The sequence below is a fragment of the Tachysurus vachellii genome, chromosome 11 (genome assembly GCF_030014155.1).
Source record: "Tachysurus vachellii isolate PV-2020 chromosome 11, HZAU_Pvac_v1, whole genome shotgun sequence".
In the NCBI taxonomy this organism is placed as follows: Eukaryota; Metazoa; Chordata; class Actinopteri; order Siluriformes; family Bagridae; genus Tachysurus; species Tachysurus vachellii.
This window is the reverse complement of record NC_083470.1, coordinates 6,971,668-6,991,074: the sequence shown is the minus strand read 5'-3', so window position 1 is coordinate 6,991,074 and position 19,407 is coordinate 6,971,668. Positions and strand designations below refer to the sequence as shown.

General features: G+C 36.9%; 2 protein-coding genes across 2 annotated transcripts; both read left to right on the top strand.

The window, feature by feature from the left end:
- The first annotated feature begins 104 nt into the window (after window positions 1-104).
- Window positions 105-15,246, top strand: cbwd (COBW domain containing). Its single transcript, XM_060881745.1, has 16 exons — window positions 105-215; window positions 424-547; window positions 1,672-1,762; window positions 4,192-4,284; window positions 4,547-4,638; window positions 5,918-5,977; window positions 6,347-6,384; window positions 8,250-8,296; window positions 9,203-9,289; window positions 9,450-9,494; window positions 9,646-9,702; window positions 11,571-11,622; window positions 13,181-13,249; window positions 13,334-13,399; window positions 14,203-14,332; window positions 14,692-15,246. The coding sequence occupies exons 2-16, from the start codon at window positions 448-450 to the stop codon at window positions 14,757-14,759; spliced, it is 1,095 nt and encodes a 364-aa protein (XP_060737728.1). The 5' UTR covers window positions 105-215; window positions 424-447; the 3' UTR covers window positions 14,760-15,246.
- A 1,987-nt stretch (window positions 15,247-17,233) lies between these two features.
- foxd5 (forkhead box D5) lies at window positions 17,234-18,539 on the top strand. The gene has a single exon (XM_060881627.1). The coding sequence runs from the start codon at window positions 17,487-17,489 to the stop codon at window positions 18,444-18,446; it is 960 nt and encodes a 319-aa protein (XP_060737610.1). The 5' UTR covers window positions 17,234-17,486; the 3' UTR covers window positions 18,447-18,539.
- The last annotated feature ends 868 nt before the right edge of the window (window positions 18,540-19,407 follow it).

Here is a 19,407-nt window from a genome sequence, read left to right as displayed (position 1 = left end):
AATCAGCTACATTAACTGAGTTTGTATTTTCAATCACAACAAAATAAATCAATCACAACGTGGTGTAATTTTACAATGATACGAGATAGGAACATAGGAACACATAAGAAAATGTAGCAGTGGGACCATAATTCGTGATACACCGGTTACACAGCACGCGCAAGTTTGTTTACGACACGTTAAAAAGAGGAATATAGTAGAAACTACTGTATAACGTAAGTTGTGTCTTCAATTTGTGTCATTAGTTTTATTATAATTTACGAGTTAGCTCGGTTAACTAGCTTGATTATTTATATATGTATATAATTATACGTTACTAGTTAGCTCAGTCTTGACTGATGCTACTAACACTGGCTCAACTATGAAAAACAGTTATATGTTGAATGCTGTGTGACAACACTATTCTTTTCATTTCGTTTCAAGCTTATTCAGCTTTAGAAAGGTCTCATGGATGATGAGGTTGACTGTCCTGAGCTGGTTCCTATTGAGGATAAGAGCAAGACACCTGCAGCTCAGATCCCTGTCACCATCATCACAGGTTACTTGGGTGCGTTTCACTTGAACACTGCATTAAACCATCTGAGGACCTAGTCATCATATCCTTATATTCAAGCTAACATCTTATTCCAGATTTAGCCCTTAATTGCTGTTGTAATAACCTCTTCTCTTCTGAGAGGTGTTTCCAGTAGATTATGAACTATTGAGATAATGGATAAGGGCGTCTGCCAAATGCTGGAAATATAAATGTACTAGGATGACATGCATTATATAACAATGGTATAATAGTCCAGGTATTTGAGGGATGTGGTAGCCTAGTGCTTAAGGTGCTGGATTACCAATTGAATGGTTGTGAGTTTGATTCCCATGTCCACCAGGCTACCAATGCTGGGCCTCTGAGCAAGGTCCTTAACCCTCAATTGCTCAGTTGTATAAAATGAGATAAAAATGTAAGTTGCTAGGTAAGGGTGTCTGCTAAATGCTGGAAATGTAAATGTTCATTCGGCACTGAGGTCAGGTGAGGAGTTCTAATGTGCAGTCAGTGTTACAGTTTATCACAAATGTGTTTAGTGGGGTTGAGGACAGGGCTCTGTGCAGACCACTCCATTTTTTCCACTCCAACTTTGGCAAACCATGTCTTCATGGAGCACACTTTGTGCACAGGAGAATTTTCTTCCTGGAACAAGTCTAGGTCTTAGTTACAGTGAAGCAAAATTATAATGCTAAATGATACAAAGACATTTTACTGTATACCACTGTGGGTTCCAGTGTAATATATCTTTAATGTCTCACTCTGACATTAAACAGCAATTTGAATTTTGAAATGATTCTCAGTAAAGCAGGAAACTTTATAAGAATGCATCACTGAAGGCTCACCTTCTGCATAAAGTCATGCTTATGTTTGCATACAGGTGCCATATGATTTTGTGTCGATTTCATATCAGAGCTGGCAAACAATTCACAACAAGTAGCTTTATTGTCATTGCCTACATTTTAGACAGTTTTTATAAAGTTATAAATGTGTTATTATGGACCATAACCAGACAATTCACCTTTTGAGGAAAATGTTGTAGTACTTTAATATAAAGTGCATTGTTTCTTACATTGCAAATAATTTGTATTCATTCCAAAAATTTAAACATATATTTGTTTATCACCTGACATTTTTTCCAGGTTCTGGGAAGACAACACTCTTGAATTACATACTGACTGAGCAGCACAACAAAAGAATAGCAGTCATTCTCAATGAGTTTGGTGAAGGCAAGTAAACAAACATGAATACAACATGACTGTGAGAGATCCTGTATTAGAAATGCTAATGAATTGGGAGAGTAATCCATGCCATGTTTAAATTTAATCTGAGTGGAATCATTTAAAAAATAAATGTATGTGACACTTTATGTCCATAGTGACTCTAGGAATATATAGTAAAATAAAGATAGAAATCTTTATATTTATATATATTATATATTTATACTTGTTCAATTCAGACACAGCAAGTTTTCAGCGTTTTATTCTCAAAAAAGTACATTCCCACTTACTAAACAAATATGAGAACATTGTTCATTTATTTTTTTAAAGATGCCCTGCCACACGTATTTCATTACTTTTGTGGTAATGTCTGAAGTTTACCATGGACTCTGTAACATTTTTTTGTGGAAAAAAATGCCTTGGTTACCTTGTTTCAAGCCATTCTAGTGATATAGAAAGCCTGCAGGAAGACTCAGCTCGATTTCTCATGAATATTCAATGAGCTATACTGCTTAGCTCCGACTGGCTAACCGCTAGGATATGAGAGCATGACTATTCATTCACCCAGCGCAATAAGTAGCCTAGGATAGAGGGACTTTGTTTACAATCACCTGGAATTGCGGCAGAATGGCTTCTTCAGGTATATTGCCATATATATATGACCCTGAATCTGAAGAGGAGACAGAAGCACCAGAAGAACCACAAACAGCTCGTTTAGCCATGGATGTATCTGGATGGTAATTTAACTATTTAAGTAATCAAGCATTTTGGAATGTAATAAAATGTATTCGTGGCAATTGTCTTATGACATTATCACTTTTAAACCATTACACCATTGGCTAGTGGCCAAATGTGTGTAGATGACAAAAAGGGCGATGCCTGCATTTTCTTCAGAGTGCTGCTGCATAAAGTTTCATTCACATGAATGGGCCTTCCGAGGTCTGTTAAATCTATAAAATTAGGCTATATAATAACCGCAGTGAATGGCAACGGATTTTGTGCTTTTAATTCACGTCTTTCATATCATTCTGCGAGAGATCCGTTCAATTATTGGCAATAGAATTCCATTGAAGATGAAAGTCAGCTAAGACGTTGCCTCGCAAATACCCGCGGACAATACCCCTATTATTACCAATTTACAATTATCCCTTACATAAGCAGCCGAATTTATACCAATGTATTAGCCTAAAAAGTTTTGGCTCGCAAAAAACCTGACCTACTTTTTAGCTACACGAATTCTGTGGGCGCGGTCTCAAGTGGGAGAGCTCATGAATAGTAATGAGCTCAATCATTACTACGTCACTCTGAGCAGCTTTTCTAACTAACCTGATTTCTCCGCTTATTTCTTTTAAGTGGCTAGAACTGACAGGGGAGGTAGCAGTTCATTTTCACATTCCCGACACAACACAAACACATATGGACCTAACACATATCAAAAAATACAAGTAAAAACGGTTTTGTGTGGAAGGGCACCTTTAAGTTGCAATCCTTTTTGCGTTTATGATGATTTCTGAATTGCTATTAACGCATTGTCCTGAAGGGGGCAGCAGAGTCACAGTGTTAATATTGACCTCAGCGTCCTGAAGCTTGAACGATACAAACTAATTGAGGGCAGTAGTTCAAAATGGAATTATTTTTTGTTAGCTTTTGTGAAATGAATTGTCAAATATGTCACAAAGCAGAAAGAGAGCTCTGGAATAGTTCGCCATCCGGGTATTTTTCTAAATGTTATATACTTCATACTACAGAACATATTGTTTGGGGGCGTGGTTTAGACCAAAGTGTTTTTGTTCTTTTAAACACTGATATAAATGGTCCTCTGATTGTGTTTAGTGTGAGTTTAATCTTATTCCCTTCCTTGTAAAAACCTGCTTTGATCATTGTGAAGAAGAAAAAGTGAGCTGTTGATGCTGTAAACCAACATTGTCATGTCTTTGCTTTAGTATACAGTATAATGTAACATGTACAGTAAACGATTCACAGTTTATAAATCTTCAATATTTATTCGGCTCAATTAAGCCATTTCTATTTCATTCTCCCAGATCGAAGAACAAGGACAAAGCATTTTATCATATATCAGCTAAAAAAAAAAGATTTTTGAAAAGTATTTATACCCCTTAGAAATGTACAAATGGATTTGATCTCATGTAACACATATGTATGCATATGACCATCAGAATTATGCCTTATACAATTTGATAGTCAATGTGATTGAAAAAAAAAATTGTCCATCAGCTGTTATTCAGTTATTTCCAGTTGAAAAGTAATACTTTATAAGTTTTTCGCTTGGTCGAGATTCACAGAACAAATCCAACGTGTGATGTGATGTTTCTGATATTATACAGATCAGTTTCTTGTGTGTTTGTGTCTGTCTGTCTGTCTGTGTGTGTCTGTCTATCTGTCTGTCTGTGTGTCTGCGTGTGTCTGTGTCCATACAGGCAGTGCTCTGGAGAAGTCTCTGGCAGTGAGTCAGGCAGGAGAGCTGTATGAAGAGTGGCTGGAACTCAGGAATGGTTGTCTGTGCTGTTCGGTGAAGTATGACTCTGCTTTATTCTGATCTGTTTAGGAAACCCATCTTGTTAGTTGCAGTCTCTTTATACTGATCGATGTGTTACAGGAGGGTTAATAAATTGTGTGTAGCAACAGATGGAATTCAATAAGTAAGTGTAGGACTTTGGCACTTGTGTCCGATAAAGTTGTCAATGAGTCTAGCTACAAGCCTGGTTTATCTAATAAACTGTGACTGAGTGTATATTTTCTCTGCAATGTTAGTGATTTGATCTCATTCTGTTTACAGGGATAATGGGCTGAAAGCAATTGAAAATCTGATGGAAAAGAAAGGGAAATTTGACTACATTCTTCTTGAGACAACTGGTTTGGCAGATCCAGGTGATTTTTTATTTTTTTTTATTTTTGTAAACCTTGAATTTCAAGACACTTTTATTATGCAAAATCAAGCAAACAGCAAGATATTCAGATATGCCATTTTAAAACATTACCACAGATTAGGGCTAAGACCCGTCATGTGACCTCAACACGACACATGTTTATCAAAGCTCTCTTTGATTTACATGTGATGAACATGAGTACAGCTGTCATATAAAGTAATATGAGTCTTTATAGGTGGTAGTAGTAAAAGAAGAATCCTCTGCTTGCAACTGTACTAATTCAAGTAATAGTATAAAGCACAAAAAGTTGCATTGCAAATTTTAAGAGTCTGCAGCAAAACCAAGCATTTTTTGGCTGCCACAAAAACAAAAAAAAAATCCTTAAAAACTAGCATATGCTACTCTTACCACATAAATGTATAATTTTGAAGTATTCATTTAAAAACAAAATTGTATGATGCATCCAAGTGCATTACATCAAGCACAGGCAATATGAGGGGCTCAGATTGTCCATCCTCAACAAATCATCCGAAGGGAGACTCATCAGACAGGTAGTGCTTTGGCAAAATAGAAATCAATAAGAAAGTCATGTGGGGCATCACCTCTGCCAAACATGCGTGACAAATGATTGACAGGTGTCAGGGATCATCGCCTGGCTGAGTCTTACAGACAAAGCAACACATGGAGCTTGCTCAGACCAGGGCTTGTCTCATAACTCTGACTTGTCATTGGCTGAGACAGCCATGTCACTCTGTGGGGTCTCATGGGATTGATATCTTCCCCTCACCAACAATGTGGTGGTAGCCTGAATGGGTTCTGCATCCAATGTCTTTTAAGAACAACCCTTTCATTACCAGCCTATCAAATATTTACAGTGCTTGCTTATTCTACCCTGACGGCTGGACAAAAGTCCATTATGTGAACAAGATTGGCCAACTCTGTTGCATGAATCTTGGAAATCACTCAAACCAGAAAAGTTGAAAAGCAAGGAAACAAACAAAACAGATCCTGTAGGGGAAAAAAATCCTGAAACCACCCGTGAAATTTGTTAATGCATTTTAAAGCACATAGAAACTTGTTTAAGCTCTTAACGTTAATAATACATTACTAAGAAACGCTTTTAGTTTAGTTACAGCTCAGGCATTGTTATCCCAGTATCCCAAAGTTTTTCTCTGTTTTCTTCTGTTTTCTTTCAGAAGTTGTGGGAAAAATAAAACAAATCATTGTAATTCGTGTAGCTGTTACAGTAGTTGTTTTTATTTATGCTTGTTCCACTTTAGGAGCAGTTGCCTCAATGTTCTGGGTTGATGCTGAACTAGGAAGTGATCTTTATCTGGACGGTAAGATGTCAATGACACATGGATATGTTTTCTTCCTCTCTCTTTCCCCATCACCACTCCTTTTCTATATTTTTAAGATTATCAGTAAGTAAAGAAAAACTTTTTGTGCATTTATTTTAAGCACATTAGCGACTGTATATTTTAAAATTTCATCAGTGCTTCCTTAAAATCTCACTACACTAATAATACAAACATTATTAGAGTAGCAAGAAAAATATTATGTACAAATTACTACTACAGATGTCTTTTAAAATCTTATTTCTTTATTATCTAAAGCTAATGAATATCAGCACATGGTGCAAGATGTAATGGCGTACGTTCATGGATGTTATATATTTTGGATGTAAAGTTTTTATTTTGTCATTTCAGGCATTATTACGGTTATTGATGCAAAATACGGAATGCAGGTGAGTGAAGCTGATGGATATTTGTCTAAAATGTATAGTCAGTTATCAAGTCATGTTACAAATCGTTGCTGTCAGGCGGAATCATCGTATCATCAAAACCGTTATTTTTCAGGAAATTAAAAAACGCCATGCACAGGGTTTAGTCTGCATTGCAGTGGATTGTCTTGCGCTAAATTCCTGTCCTCAGACGAGCACCAGAACTAGTGGGGGTCAAGATTTTTTTTTCTTTGAGCCCAGTGTTTTGAAGACATTTACCTCAGAAGACGTGTTGATTCGTTGCGACTCTTCTTCAGGAGAAATATGCCGCGAAGCTCTCCCACAGAGTGAGGAAGAGGTGGACAGTTGAAGTGTCCAATGGAGTTATGAGATTTGCGCTCAAGCTATTTTCAAGATTTTAGATTGGTTAATAACTTGTAAAACTGACCAATAGCATCGATATGTGAAAAAATATGAAATTGATAAAATTTGGACATACGAGGTTTCCGCCCGACAGCGACGAAATACTCAGTAATACTTTGAAAGCCATTCTAGGATCTGGAAAACAATGAGTCATCTTGGAAGCCATTGTTACACATATATAGGGTATATGCACACATATATACTTTTTCTATTGTGTGATTTATTATCCATTTCACAGATAGTTTAAATGATGCCCAGAGGCAATACTTTTTTTTCCCCCATATCACATCTCTTTGTTTTGGATTTTCTAAGTGTCTATTCTCTTGTGCCCTTCCCCGCGAGTCGCTTCCTCCATCGAGCATCTGAGAAGGACAGTGATAGTGACACCTGGATAATAGGCCGCCATTTGAAGGGTGTCAGAGCCAGCAGGTCGTCCTTGTTTACGCTCCTGCTGGCACCTCGGCCCATCCGTCCCCTCTAGGGAGCTCAGAAAAGGGAGGGGATGATAAAAACTAAAGGAATTGTGGGAATCGGAGCAGTTCATTCTAATGGGCTTGTCACCTTTGTGCCCACTCCCACGCCAAGACCTGATGTGTTCATCAGATGTGTTTGTGTATGTGTGTGTGGTGAAAGGGAGCTGTAATGAGAGTTGATTTTAGCCCTGCACTCCTCTCAGCTTACTGGCCTGGACATGTTCAGCTTTTATTTCTTGGCTGTCAGTGAGAATGATTTCCAGGGTCTGGGGTTAGTGTGGACAAATGTGATGGCTCTCATAGATGACAGAGGCCTGGTCCCTAGGGTCAGAGTTATTACGGATTTAACATGACCAGTGAAAAACCTCACAGCCTATCACATGCCCTGTCAAAAACAGATTATCTTTTCAATAAGCAAACTATTTGGAAGTTAGCTCTGTTTGAGAATTTAATCTCTGTGTTGAGTTTGCATCATTTCCTTTTCATTTTAGAGCCGTCACCTCCCTTCTTGTGGTGATTAGCACTTAACCTGACATGCTATAGATAAAGATATTTGACAATTAAGCATTTTGGACAAACTCTAATATTTTGTCCTTAGACACAGATTAAAATGTGTGGTTTTTTTTTTTTATTATTGGATTAATGTATACCACAAAGGAAAGAGAAAACACATGGCTCAATTATGCTTTGGAAACATTTACTTATTATACTGGCATGGTTTGGGTTCCTGTTTCTCCTTATAGGGAAGGGTCACTGCAAATCCATACAAACATCTTCTGATGCTGGTCTCTTCCAGGATGATAATCATTGTCATCCATGTTACACAAGTGCTCATTGAACAGTTTAACGAGTATAAAATCAATGTGAATCATATGCTGTGGCTTTCACAAGTTCACCAACCCATTTAATCAAATCTGCCATGAGGCCTGTATATTTTATTTTAATCTTATATTAATTGTTTTGTTTATTTGTTTGTTTGTTTTTGTTTTGTAGCATCTGAGTGAAGAAAAACCAGGAGGCTTGATAAATGAAGCTGTAAGGTAAATGAACTAACTCAGTGAATTTACTCACATTGAAAGTGTTACACATATTGTGTATGAAGTTGTTAGTAATTTGGGCAATTTTGCTTGCTTTATCTAGTCCATACTGCTATCTTTGAAAATGCATCACCATACTATCTTTCATAACTTGAGAGGTGTTTTAGAGCTGATTTAAACAAAAAGAAGGATATCAGAGAGTATTTAATACTTCAATACTATATGTTATTGATTATTCATTGGTAGATGCCGCTCAGAGTAGCTTACATTTATACAACTGAGCAGTTGAGGGTTAAGGGTCTTGCATAAGGGACCAGCAGTAGAAGAGCTATACTACCTTTACCACCTCTCCAACACCTGAGTTTGGTTCATCAGGTAAAGTGGTAAAAGTGTTAGACGGTATTTGTCTTTAATCCACCATATATCTGAATGTTCCTAATGGTAACAGAAAAGTCAAGTCACAGTCCAAGGCTGTCTCTCTCTGCTCAGCTGCTGTTACTGAGACATGTTGGAGATTATTTGAGCATGCCGGAATGCTCACAAGTGTCCGTGGCCGTCGTCTCTGCCTCTGTTCTCTGTTTGTGTTTTCCTACCACACAAAATGGCTGGGCCTTTTGAGCATACCACCCACACACTGTAAGACAACAAAGACAGGGGCTGACACAAAACAACAAAGAGTGTGTGTTTATGCTTCTAGACAAACAGACACAGTCTTTTGCATATATTAGTGAATAGGGAATTTGTAGACGGTAATAAAGAGTGTGAAAAGCTATACGATGGCTTTGGTCTTTTGTGCCTCGCTTGCTTTTCTCTCTTTTCTCACACACACTCAGACGATGGAAAGCAATAGTGAGAATGACTTATTTGTATTTCTCTCTCACTCTTTTATTTATTTTTTTGTTTTTCCAGACAGATAGCCCTCGCTGATCTGATGATTATTAATAAAACCGATTTGGTGAACGAGGCTGAGCTCGATCAGCTTCGAGACACGATCAGGTACGAAACCACGGCTGCACTTTACAGAGTGAATGACCAGATTGTGTAAAACCACCACATTTGTTTTGCATTGTTTTCTTTTTACATAACATTCACTGTCTATGTTAACACTTCTCTATGAAGTCATTCTGCCATGGCTCTATTGCTCTCCTCATTCCAGGTCTATTAATGGCCTTGTCAAGGTCCTGGAAACACAAAGGTCCAGGTGAGTTTGTACAAATTGTCACTCACACAGAATTTGAAATCAGAAATTAGAATTTTTACCCGTAATAAAATGCTCTTAAGGTTTTAAAGGGTGTACTAAAGTTTACCTTTTTAAATTGTACTCACATTTATAATGGTATTTCTGCTCGTAGGGTCGACTTGTCTCAGGTGTTGGATCTACATTCATTTGATACCAAAGATAGTGCAAGGTAAGTAGGTTGTTCTATAAAGCTATGATGATTTATTAATGAAAATATTATTTCTTACTTCAATGCTTTTGTACTTCTAAGAAAAAATGTTGCCTAAGAAAAATTTGTATATAGCAAGTGATGAAAAGGCAGTGCAGAAGCAGGATAGTCCTGAATGTTTAAGAAATATTAATACAAACTAATAATAAATCATTTATTGAAAATATAAGGAAAAAATAATAATAATTCAGGCAAAATTAAATAATGCACGCATAAATATAATGCTGAAAATGGGAATTACCTATATAATAAAAACTATAGCCAGTCATAATATGGTGATAATAAATAGTAAGGATAATAACAAAAGCTCAGGATAAAAATCTATTAAGATGTTTAATAGAAATAACTACAGTTCCTGTGAAAACAAATCAGTTCAAATTTCTAACTGTTTCCACACTTAATAATAAATTAACATAATGTATATACATACATTAATAAACATAATGTTATGTTCCAGCATCAATGAGGAAAAATAGCAACACAAACTTCATTCAGTTCTCACTGGGAACTGCAACGGTATCTAATTATTGGAACATTAGTAATAATAGTTCAGGTAGATGTGTATATACAGACCTTTTGCAAATTAAAGATTTCACACGAAAATCAAGGGTCTATGGATACTGAAGGCCAAAATATTTTTCTGTTTCTGTTTGCTCTTATTAAAATACAGAGAGAGATATAGGATGAAATATTTCATATTTCATATGAAATAAATATTTAGTCTATAATTTTTAATCTTGTGGAATGGACCTAGACCTGTAATTTAAAATGGATAAATACACTGTTTCTTGAATGTCATATTTTCTGTTGGATCAGTTTCTGATCTAATCTTAGGCCTGTTAGTTATAAGTGAAACCACATTATAACATTGGATAAATTTACTTTATAGGATATTTTAGAAATGGAAATTTGTATTGATATTTTATTAGCTAGAATACTGCAGAATGTTTCTTTCTAGTAATTTTCTACCTTCTAAAAATGGTTAATTTTTTTTTTTTAGTTTAATGGGGTCAAGCCATTCAACAAAAAATAAGGATTTTCTTTTGCTGTAATCTCTGCATTAACTCAAGCATCATATTAAGACTGTAGTACATGGATACAGCTTCTGAATTACAAAACCAAAGTGCTTAATCATCCATCATAAATTGCATATGCTGTTACCAAAGCCACAGAGGGATTGATCAGACAGTAGAAGATGATCAAGCCAGCTCAAACATTGACATGTAGATAAAGTAGATTAGCTCAAATTATCGAAAAACAATGATGAACACTGGGCGCAAAAGACAGATTACTCATTTATCCTTACAAAGTGCGCCTTTAATTAGATGACCTGAGTTACAACACAAGACAGTTAGTAAACGGTAAGCAGAGTGAAACAGTGTTAATGTGAATGGGAGAGGCCAGCTGCAGAGGATTAAAGCCTCCACCACATTGAAGCTCTACCGACGCGTGTCCATACAGCCACCCTTTCAGCCTTTTAGCGCGCCCCATTTGCCCCCTGTGCTGGGGCGACCCCCCTCTGTTCCGCCTGTGTGGTACTCCCAGCAGAGAGAGTAATCCAGAGGGTAACGTTTACCCTCCCTTAGGGGTCATGGACTTCTCTCTATCTTTCTTTAGTCTCTCACATTCTGCCCACAAAAACTACTTTTCCCTCATCAGCATGTAGATTCGTTTTAAGACCGGCAACTAAATCCAACTCTTTGTAGGGATTTCACTGAGACTGTATATCTGTAAGAAGGCACTTTGATGTTTAAGACCTTAAAAAGCAATCCGTATAGTTGTTTTATAATTCAAATGACACTGCGATCTTCGCATTGTATGTTTTTCAGACTGGCGGAGAAACTACAGTTAATGAAAACAACACACGCGCATCTAGACAAGGTGATCATTAGCTGTGATTAACGATTTAATGCTTTGTGAAAAGTGTTTTGGAAATACTGATGGTTTACAGCACATAAACATTTAAGCAGTGAGATAAAATCTGCAGACCCTTACTATATTTGAACATTTCAGTGTGTGTACGTGTAATGTGTACAAACACACTCACACAATATAATGTTACCATAATGCGACAATTGGGACAAATTAAGTTCTACATCAAGTCCAGTGGGTTTTTTTTAAATGTTGTTTCACTCTTCAGCTTGTTTTCATTGGAACGAAATATCTTTCTCCTGGACGATGATGCAACACACACCAATACACAAAAAAATATTCAGAGCACTGCACGTTACCTAGACATTACAAACAGATCAGTGTAATGCATTTTATTGTCTAATTTTATTTTTATTGTCTAAAGTGTTGGGTGAAATATTATTTTGCTATAGTAGCAGCAAAAAAAGCCTCATAATAGAGTCCCATCATTATAATTTTTGCCTATTTAGTGCCACGAATACAATATTTTGTATATATATTTGTGTTTTCTTTAACCTTACATTTTCTTATATATAGTTCTACGTGTTTTTCAGTCTGTCATGTGGTTACACAGACAACACTGCGGAATCTCTTCACACCTGAATGTATTTTAGTGCAGATATGACCTTTTTGGGAGGTGTTGATTTTCAGGAATTGATCTTATTATTTAGTTACTGCACTGAATTATTTTGTTAATGCATTTAGTTGTATAGATAGAACAAGTAAAGTTATTTTTCATTTGAATGACCCATCATTGAATTCTGAATCACTCACTGCTTCTGGGAATTGAAGTGGTTAATATAACATTTATGACATTACTACAAATTACACAATACAACATTACCCAGCACCTGGACTTCCTCTACTTCAAAGCCACTGACATAAAATATCTGAACCTTAGAGTCTTCAGCTATTTACATCTCCAATTAGGTCTTAACTCTGGATCCTTTTGCTCACAGGATTAAATCAAGGCCTCAATTTGCTTATATTTCCTTCCTATTTTCATTGTAAGGAGTGTTGGTGTCTGTGCTTTGGGGGAGAGATTGGTTTAGTATTAGTATTGGCCCTCGATCTTTTCCCGCATGTGTCCCCCTACCCCCCACCCCTCCTCTCACCGAGACGAGCCCCATTGCTCTTTTCATGCAAACGAGAGCCCTGTTTTCTGTTGTTATTCCAGAGAAAAAAAGGAAGTGTGTTACCTCGACACTGTCAAACAATGGTTTAAATATCTGCGAAGTGGTCTTGTAATGCCCCAGGGAAGTTCACGAGTTTGGGGGTGAAGAAAGACGAGTTGACCAAGACTGTGTGCAAAAACCGATACTGGCTTCTTGAGGAAATTAACCTTTTTAACACATTTGGTGATAAGACGTTAACTGTGTTTGTGGTGCCATACCGAAATCCTATTAATACTATTTCTGACCATGTTTTGTTATTGTTCTTCACACATCTGTTTTTTAAGTTTATATATAATATTTATCTAAAGGAGTTGTTGTAAACTTTTAATTTTATTTATTTATGTAATTTACAGGAGATATTAACAGCTACGTTTGAAGTACCTGGAAGCGTCTCTGAGGACCATTTAAATGTGTTTATTCAGGTATCAATAACTGCTAATAATTTCCAACAGTGCATGTATCAGCAGTGTATATAGTGTTTTCTCATTTTTGTTTGCATGTTGTAGGACCTTTTATGGGAAAAGGCATATAAGAACAAAGCAGGACTGCCAATGAATGTCATTCGCTTAAAGGTGAGATTAAGAATATAGACCAATATCACAACCGCTTCTAAAGGACACACAATCATTTTAGTGATGCAAAGAGCAGCAGTTTAAAGTTACTCCAATAAAAGTGAAGAAAAAGGTCGTACTCTTCTACAAAGTTCAGTGCTGCCCAGATAAAAGCAGAATGGTCTTAAAATCCTTAAGTATTGTATGTTGAGAATTTCCTGGCTGCATTCTTTATTTTTCATGCTTATTTAAACAGTTCTGTCTGTTTTATGTTTACCTTCTGGACTTGTAGCTATGGGAAAGTGTGAAATATGCAATAAAATGAGCAGCTGTAAACCCACTGGGCTTAAACAAACTCTTCAAGAATTTCTATTTATGTAACTGCCAACTGGTTGTTTGAGTGTTACTTGTAGAAATAAATAGTTCTTCAAAATATAACATTAACCTTCACTGACTAACACATTTTAAGGGAGATTCTAAGAATGGGGAATTAAAATGATGCTTTTTCACACAGGTGTAACTGAAAGTAAAATGTATGTCCCTTGAACTCAAAAAATAAACTTCGAAAATGAAAACCTAAAATGTATATTACAATTATAATGTGTACTTCCAAGTTTTTTAGTGCACTTAACATCATAGATTTGATCATTTTTATCATCATGGAACAAACCAGTATATATATTTTTTAAACTATCATAATTATTAATGATCGCAAACTATTGGTACATTCTTTCCATGATTTTTAACATGAAAGGTAAAAATGTGGATCAGTTCATAGCAAAGCAATATTTTTTTTGTACACTGATGTGTTTTGCTGTGCACAGGGCATTTTGTCCCTGCATGGTAAGCAGAAGAAGGCAATGCTGCAGGGCGTTCATGAGCTTTATGAGCTGGATGAAACACCTGAAGCCTGGACAGATGGAGAGCCCAGGATCAACAAACTGGTCTTCATCGGTGAGAAGTCCACCGTTTCCTTCTTTTTTGGATTAATTCCTTATTTCCACATTAATCATAACCTGTATCAAGTTAAGTCAAGGCAAGAAGTTTTTATTATTATTTCAGCCATACGGGTGATACAGAACATACAGAACATGCGACAACATTTCTCTGGGACCATGGTGCTTCATCTATATATATATAATATATATATATATACACGTAGTGTGTGTATATATAGATGTATAACATGGTACAGACCTATAACTAGAATATCATATATCTCTATATAGAGAGACACTCACAGAGTCAGTTTTATGTTGCAATATAATTGGTGTTCAGTTAATCAGTCATAACACACATTCTCTTGATTTCAGGTCGCCATTTGGATCGAGAAATTTTAAAGAAAGAGTTCCACTCTTTAGTCTCGACTGGAGATGACTGATGAAATAAAGCCATGGAGAAGTGAAGGGAAAAGCCGAAAGAAGAAGAAGAAGAAGTGGTAGTTCATTGGTTAAGACATTGGATCACTGATTGTATGCTTGTGAGTTTGAAAACCCAGGACCACCAGGCTGCTGCTGTTGGGCCCTTGCGCATGGCCCGTAACCCCTAAACTGCTCAGTTGTGTAAATGAGATAAATATAGGTCATTCTGTATAAAGGTGTATGCCAGATGCTAGAAATGTAATGTAATGTAATGCATCTTGCATACGATTATAGTCAAAATAAAGCTGACCGCAGACCAGGTCTAATATTTAGACTGTAACTTAAAATAAGTTTTCAGTCATAGTTTAAGGTGCCATGCACAGATGTTTGCACTCCCAATCTTATGCCTGACTTATATGAAGCTACTCATGTCTGAAAGGATGCAAAGGATCTTGTTTAAGTGAAGTTTTAAGAGTTTTTGTAGGTGTTTTTTTTTTTGGTTTTTTTTTGGGGGGTTTTTTTTGGGTTTTTTTTTTTTTTTTGGGGGGGGGGGGGGTGTAAAAGAGGAGATTTGCTCAACACTACATCATGCCTTTCATATGGAAAAATGGTCCTTCAAGAATTCTGAGGATAGTTAAGAGTTCATAGGTGGCTAAAACACTTCTTAGAACCATCTCTTTTAGAGAACTTTAACAAAGTCTATATTTTTTCCCAAAAAAGAACTTGAATAATTGCTTTCAAACATGCAGCCAGCAGCTTTCACCAAGTTGCAATAAACTAATGCCTGTACCCACATCTGCTGTTTTTATTGTTATTAAGTTTTAGCTTGTTTGACACTGTTGTTAATGAGCAACTTTTTATTAGAAATTTGTCATTAAACTATAAAGCCATTGATTAAATGGATGTTTTATATTAAATATATTTCATCAGTGTAATCCATGCCTTATTATTATTATTATTATTATTATTATTATTATTATTATTATTATTATTGTGATTATATACTAAAAACTTACACCAATTTAAGTATGTAATAAAGTAAATTACTTTTAGAGTGAAACTAATTAGTCAAACCGCAGTTAAGAAAAATAAACCAATCACAGGAGAAACTTAAAGTTGATAGTCTTGTGATTTGTTAATGAGACAAATTTTGTTTTGTATGCTGCTACGTGTGAGATTCTGGATTACTTAAAGCACCCACTTAACACCAAAGATTTTAATGCCGAAAAGTGACAAAGTCTCACTATTCCACGAAAAACCGTGTGAATAAATGAATATGAATATAATAATGCATTTGAATATAAGGAATTGGCTCCACCTACACTTTTATTCTGCAGTATCTGTTCCAGTGTGAAATACTTTATACATACACTGTTTGTTTTTTTTTTTTTTTTAATCTGCTTAGTAGCAAACACCATATTAGATATGTTTTGGTTGTGTTTAATTTGACTAAGATGGTAAATGTAGGCAGATCTCAGAGGACCCCCCCCACTGGGAGGAAGAGGATGGGCAGGTCTGGCCCTCTTTCAGCTGTACGTGAGATCAGTGCTAACTGCTTTAAACCTGCACGTTTGCTTTGAGGATGGTTCAGGTCATTCATGTGGTCGTAATAAAACACCACCGTGTTCCCCTGCAGGCTGTAATACAGCTGCGCCGTTTCCTACCGCATTCTCATGCTAAAGAGCCGTTTAGCGGCCTCTAAGCGCCCATCCTCAGGCAGGCCAGGGAGGCGCACCACGGTCATTCTCATGGTCGCACCGCCTGCCGCGAGCTTCAGGTGGCAAACTAAACCAAACACAGGAGGTCCTGCGGGAAAACGATACTTGGTTTAATCCCGACTTTACAGGCATGGGGTGATAAAACATTCCCAAGTCTCACCTCAACTCCCACTGAGCTACTGCTCCTGAAGATGCACGGCAAAGACTGCAAGTAACATATACTTACATAATGTGACATATATGCAATCAGTTTTTTAAATGTAAAGGTAAATTAAGAAGATCTACATGCGCGTAAAATGTACTAAAGGTTTAAAAGTGGTGATTAGTAGCAGTTCAGTGTGTTTTTTATTTCTGCGTATTTATTTTATAACAATTTATTTTATATAGAATATCATTATAGAATTTCGATTTTTTTTTTTATTTAAAAGAATCTGTCTAATTTAGCAAGTTAATAAACGTTAAAAATTCGCTTGATATCTGCCTGTAAAAATCACATTTTCTTTTTAATAATATTTGTCGGGGTTATTTAACTGAAAGGAAACACAAGACATTAGATTCAGTGAAACTATTCACTTAAACAGAATTATATAAATAATTCAGAATTGAATCGTTGATTAAATAACAGCTTAAAAATAAGCCAATATTTATAGTTATATTAAAAATGAACATGTTTTAACGTAAAAAAAAAAAAAAAAAGATGAAAGAAATTAAGAAGAATTAAATTTTTAATGTACTAATATTTAAATTGGGCTTATTGGAATGGTATTGTAATGTAAATCACTTCACACGAGTCTGCAGCAGGTCAGAGTTTCCCCGCACCTGCGCCAGTCCTGCGGGTCCCCTGCGGCGCATCTGCGCTCCTATTGGTCTGATTAGCAGTGGACTGAAACAGACTGCGAGGGTTCTCATAAATAGGCCATCAGTACAGCCGGACCAGCAAACAAGAAGCTCGCTGCAGACCACACACATAATAACAAAAACTTTGCTTGCGCATTTTCTTAAGACTGCGTCCCTTTTTGTGGACTCATCATGATCCTCTCCATGGATGAAGCGGCTCAGCACGCAGCCACCTCATCCGAAGAAGAAATAGACATAGTCGGGGGAGATGGAGGAGAATTTTTCCTACCTTGTCAGGACACAGATGACTCACCGGCGGAGTCCAGCGCGGAGGCGGACACTTCAGAAGCCGACTCCTCCGGGGAAAGCGAGGTCACGACCCCGAGCCGTGCGGCGAGCGGCTCTGTTAAACCTCCCTACTCGTATATCGCCCTCATCACTATGGCTATCCTGCAGAGCCCCATGAAGAAACTCACTCTCAGTGGTATCTGCGACTTCATCAGCAACAAGTTCCCTTACTACAAGGCAAAGTTTCCGGCGTGGCAGAACTCCATCCGGCACAACCTGTCGCTTAATGACTGTTTCGTCAAGATCCCCAGGGAACCAGGGAACCCAGGCAAGGGCAACTACTGGTCTCTGGACCCTGCCTCGGAGGACATGTTCGACAACGGCAGCTTCCTGAGAAGGAGAAAGAGGTTCAAGAGAAGTCGTCCAGAATATTATAAAGACGGACTTTTGCTTTATCCAGGCTTTAGTGGTCGATCCTACGGGAGGCCTTACTGCGTGTCTGGACGTCCTCTAACGCAGCCTCTCGGATACACACCGTGTCCATATTTCCCCTTTCAGAGTGTGGCCGATGTTAAGGGCCTCCAAGCCGGAGAGTTTGGGCCACACGCTCGCCTCACGTTCCCCGAACAGGGGCCAGAGCCCCAGACGCAGAAATGTTCTTTTACTATCGACAGCATCATGGCAAAACCAGACAGTCCCACACACAAAACCCCTGTCCTCCAACTTCCAGTCGATTATGGACATGTCTTCTCTCGGCCAGCCTCCTGCGTGGTTCCCGGTTTTCTGCCAATGACACGGACACCTTTTACGCGTGCCAATGTGGCCATTACAGAAAACTTACCAATGCTATATCCTAACTGCTGAACATGCTAAAGACTAACATAACTCAGCCAAATTATAGCAAACATGTTAATGTTATAGCACACAAGTGTCTTTTATTTGCACATACACTGAATCCCAGCTGCCTTATGCGTTCCAAAAAGCCGTTTGTAAACAGCTTTAATGTAAATATATAATGTTAATATATGTGTGTATTTTTGTGTGTAACGCGGAAATACGTAACTGTGTCATTTTGTGTCAAATTGAAATAAATGTGATTATTATATTTAAAATGACAAGCGTGTTTTGTCTGACGCATTCATGGGTCATTGTTTTTATCCATTTAGAGTACGCTTTAGTGTTAAATTATTTACATTATAAGGCCATTTATTGATGCAGTGGCAGAATTATTTGGTCTGCTTAGCACACCTATATAAACATAATAAACCTTTATAATCAGCTAATTGTAGATAAACTGATCTTCCGCCTAACCAATGCAAGAACAGAGCAAGTAAACAAACTCTTTGGCCCAGACTGCATGACAAATTTCTCATTTGAATAAATGTTAATTTATCAGTGATTTTAGTGAATAGGAAATGACTGAATATTGTTGCATCGTATATTCTTATTTTATGTAGACCCATTCATTATGTTCAAGCTGTCTGTTAAAATCCACGTATAAAAAGAACAAATTCTATCAATATAATCATAAACATTTTGCAAAGATTTTAATTTTACGTTTTCTATCAAATTAATACATATTCCTAAAATGAAACAGTCATGAGCTTGCATGGCCCTCGTAGCCTGTACATGTCTTTAGTTTGTGTATTTATAATGAATGTTACAATTAAAATCTCCAGCACTGAAGTACCATCCAGGATATATTCCTGCCTCACTCACGGTAGACTCTGGATTCAGAATAAGCATAAAGGAGTTACTGACTATGACACCAACGTCTCTGATGAAGGAAAGAAAGAAAAATAAGAAAGAAGGAAGAAAGCTAGTA

What these genes read in the sequence shown, in the direction of transcription:
- foxd5 (XM_060881627.1), top strand. Translation starts at nt 17,487, where the DNA reads ATGATCCTCTCCATGGATGAAGCGGCTCAGCACGCAGCCACCTCATCC.
- cbwd (XM_060881745.1), top strand. Translation starts at nt 448, where the DNA reads ATGGATGATGAGGTTGACTGTCCTGAGCTGGTTCCTATTGAGGATAAG. An exon ending in AAGTGATCTTTATCTGGACG is followed by an intron (nt 5,978 to 6,346) that starts GTAAGATGTCAA and finishes TTGTCATTTCAG; the next exon opens with GCATTATTACGGTTATTGAT. An exon ending in TGAATGTCATTCGCTTAAAG is followed by an intron (nt 13,400 to 14,202) that starts GTGAGATTAAGA and finishes TGCTGTGCACAG; the next exon opens with GGCATTTTGTCCCTGCATGG.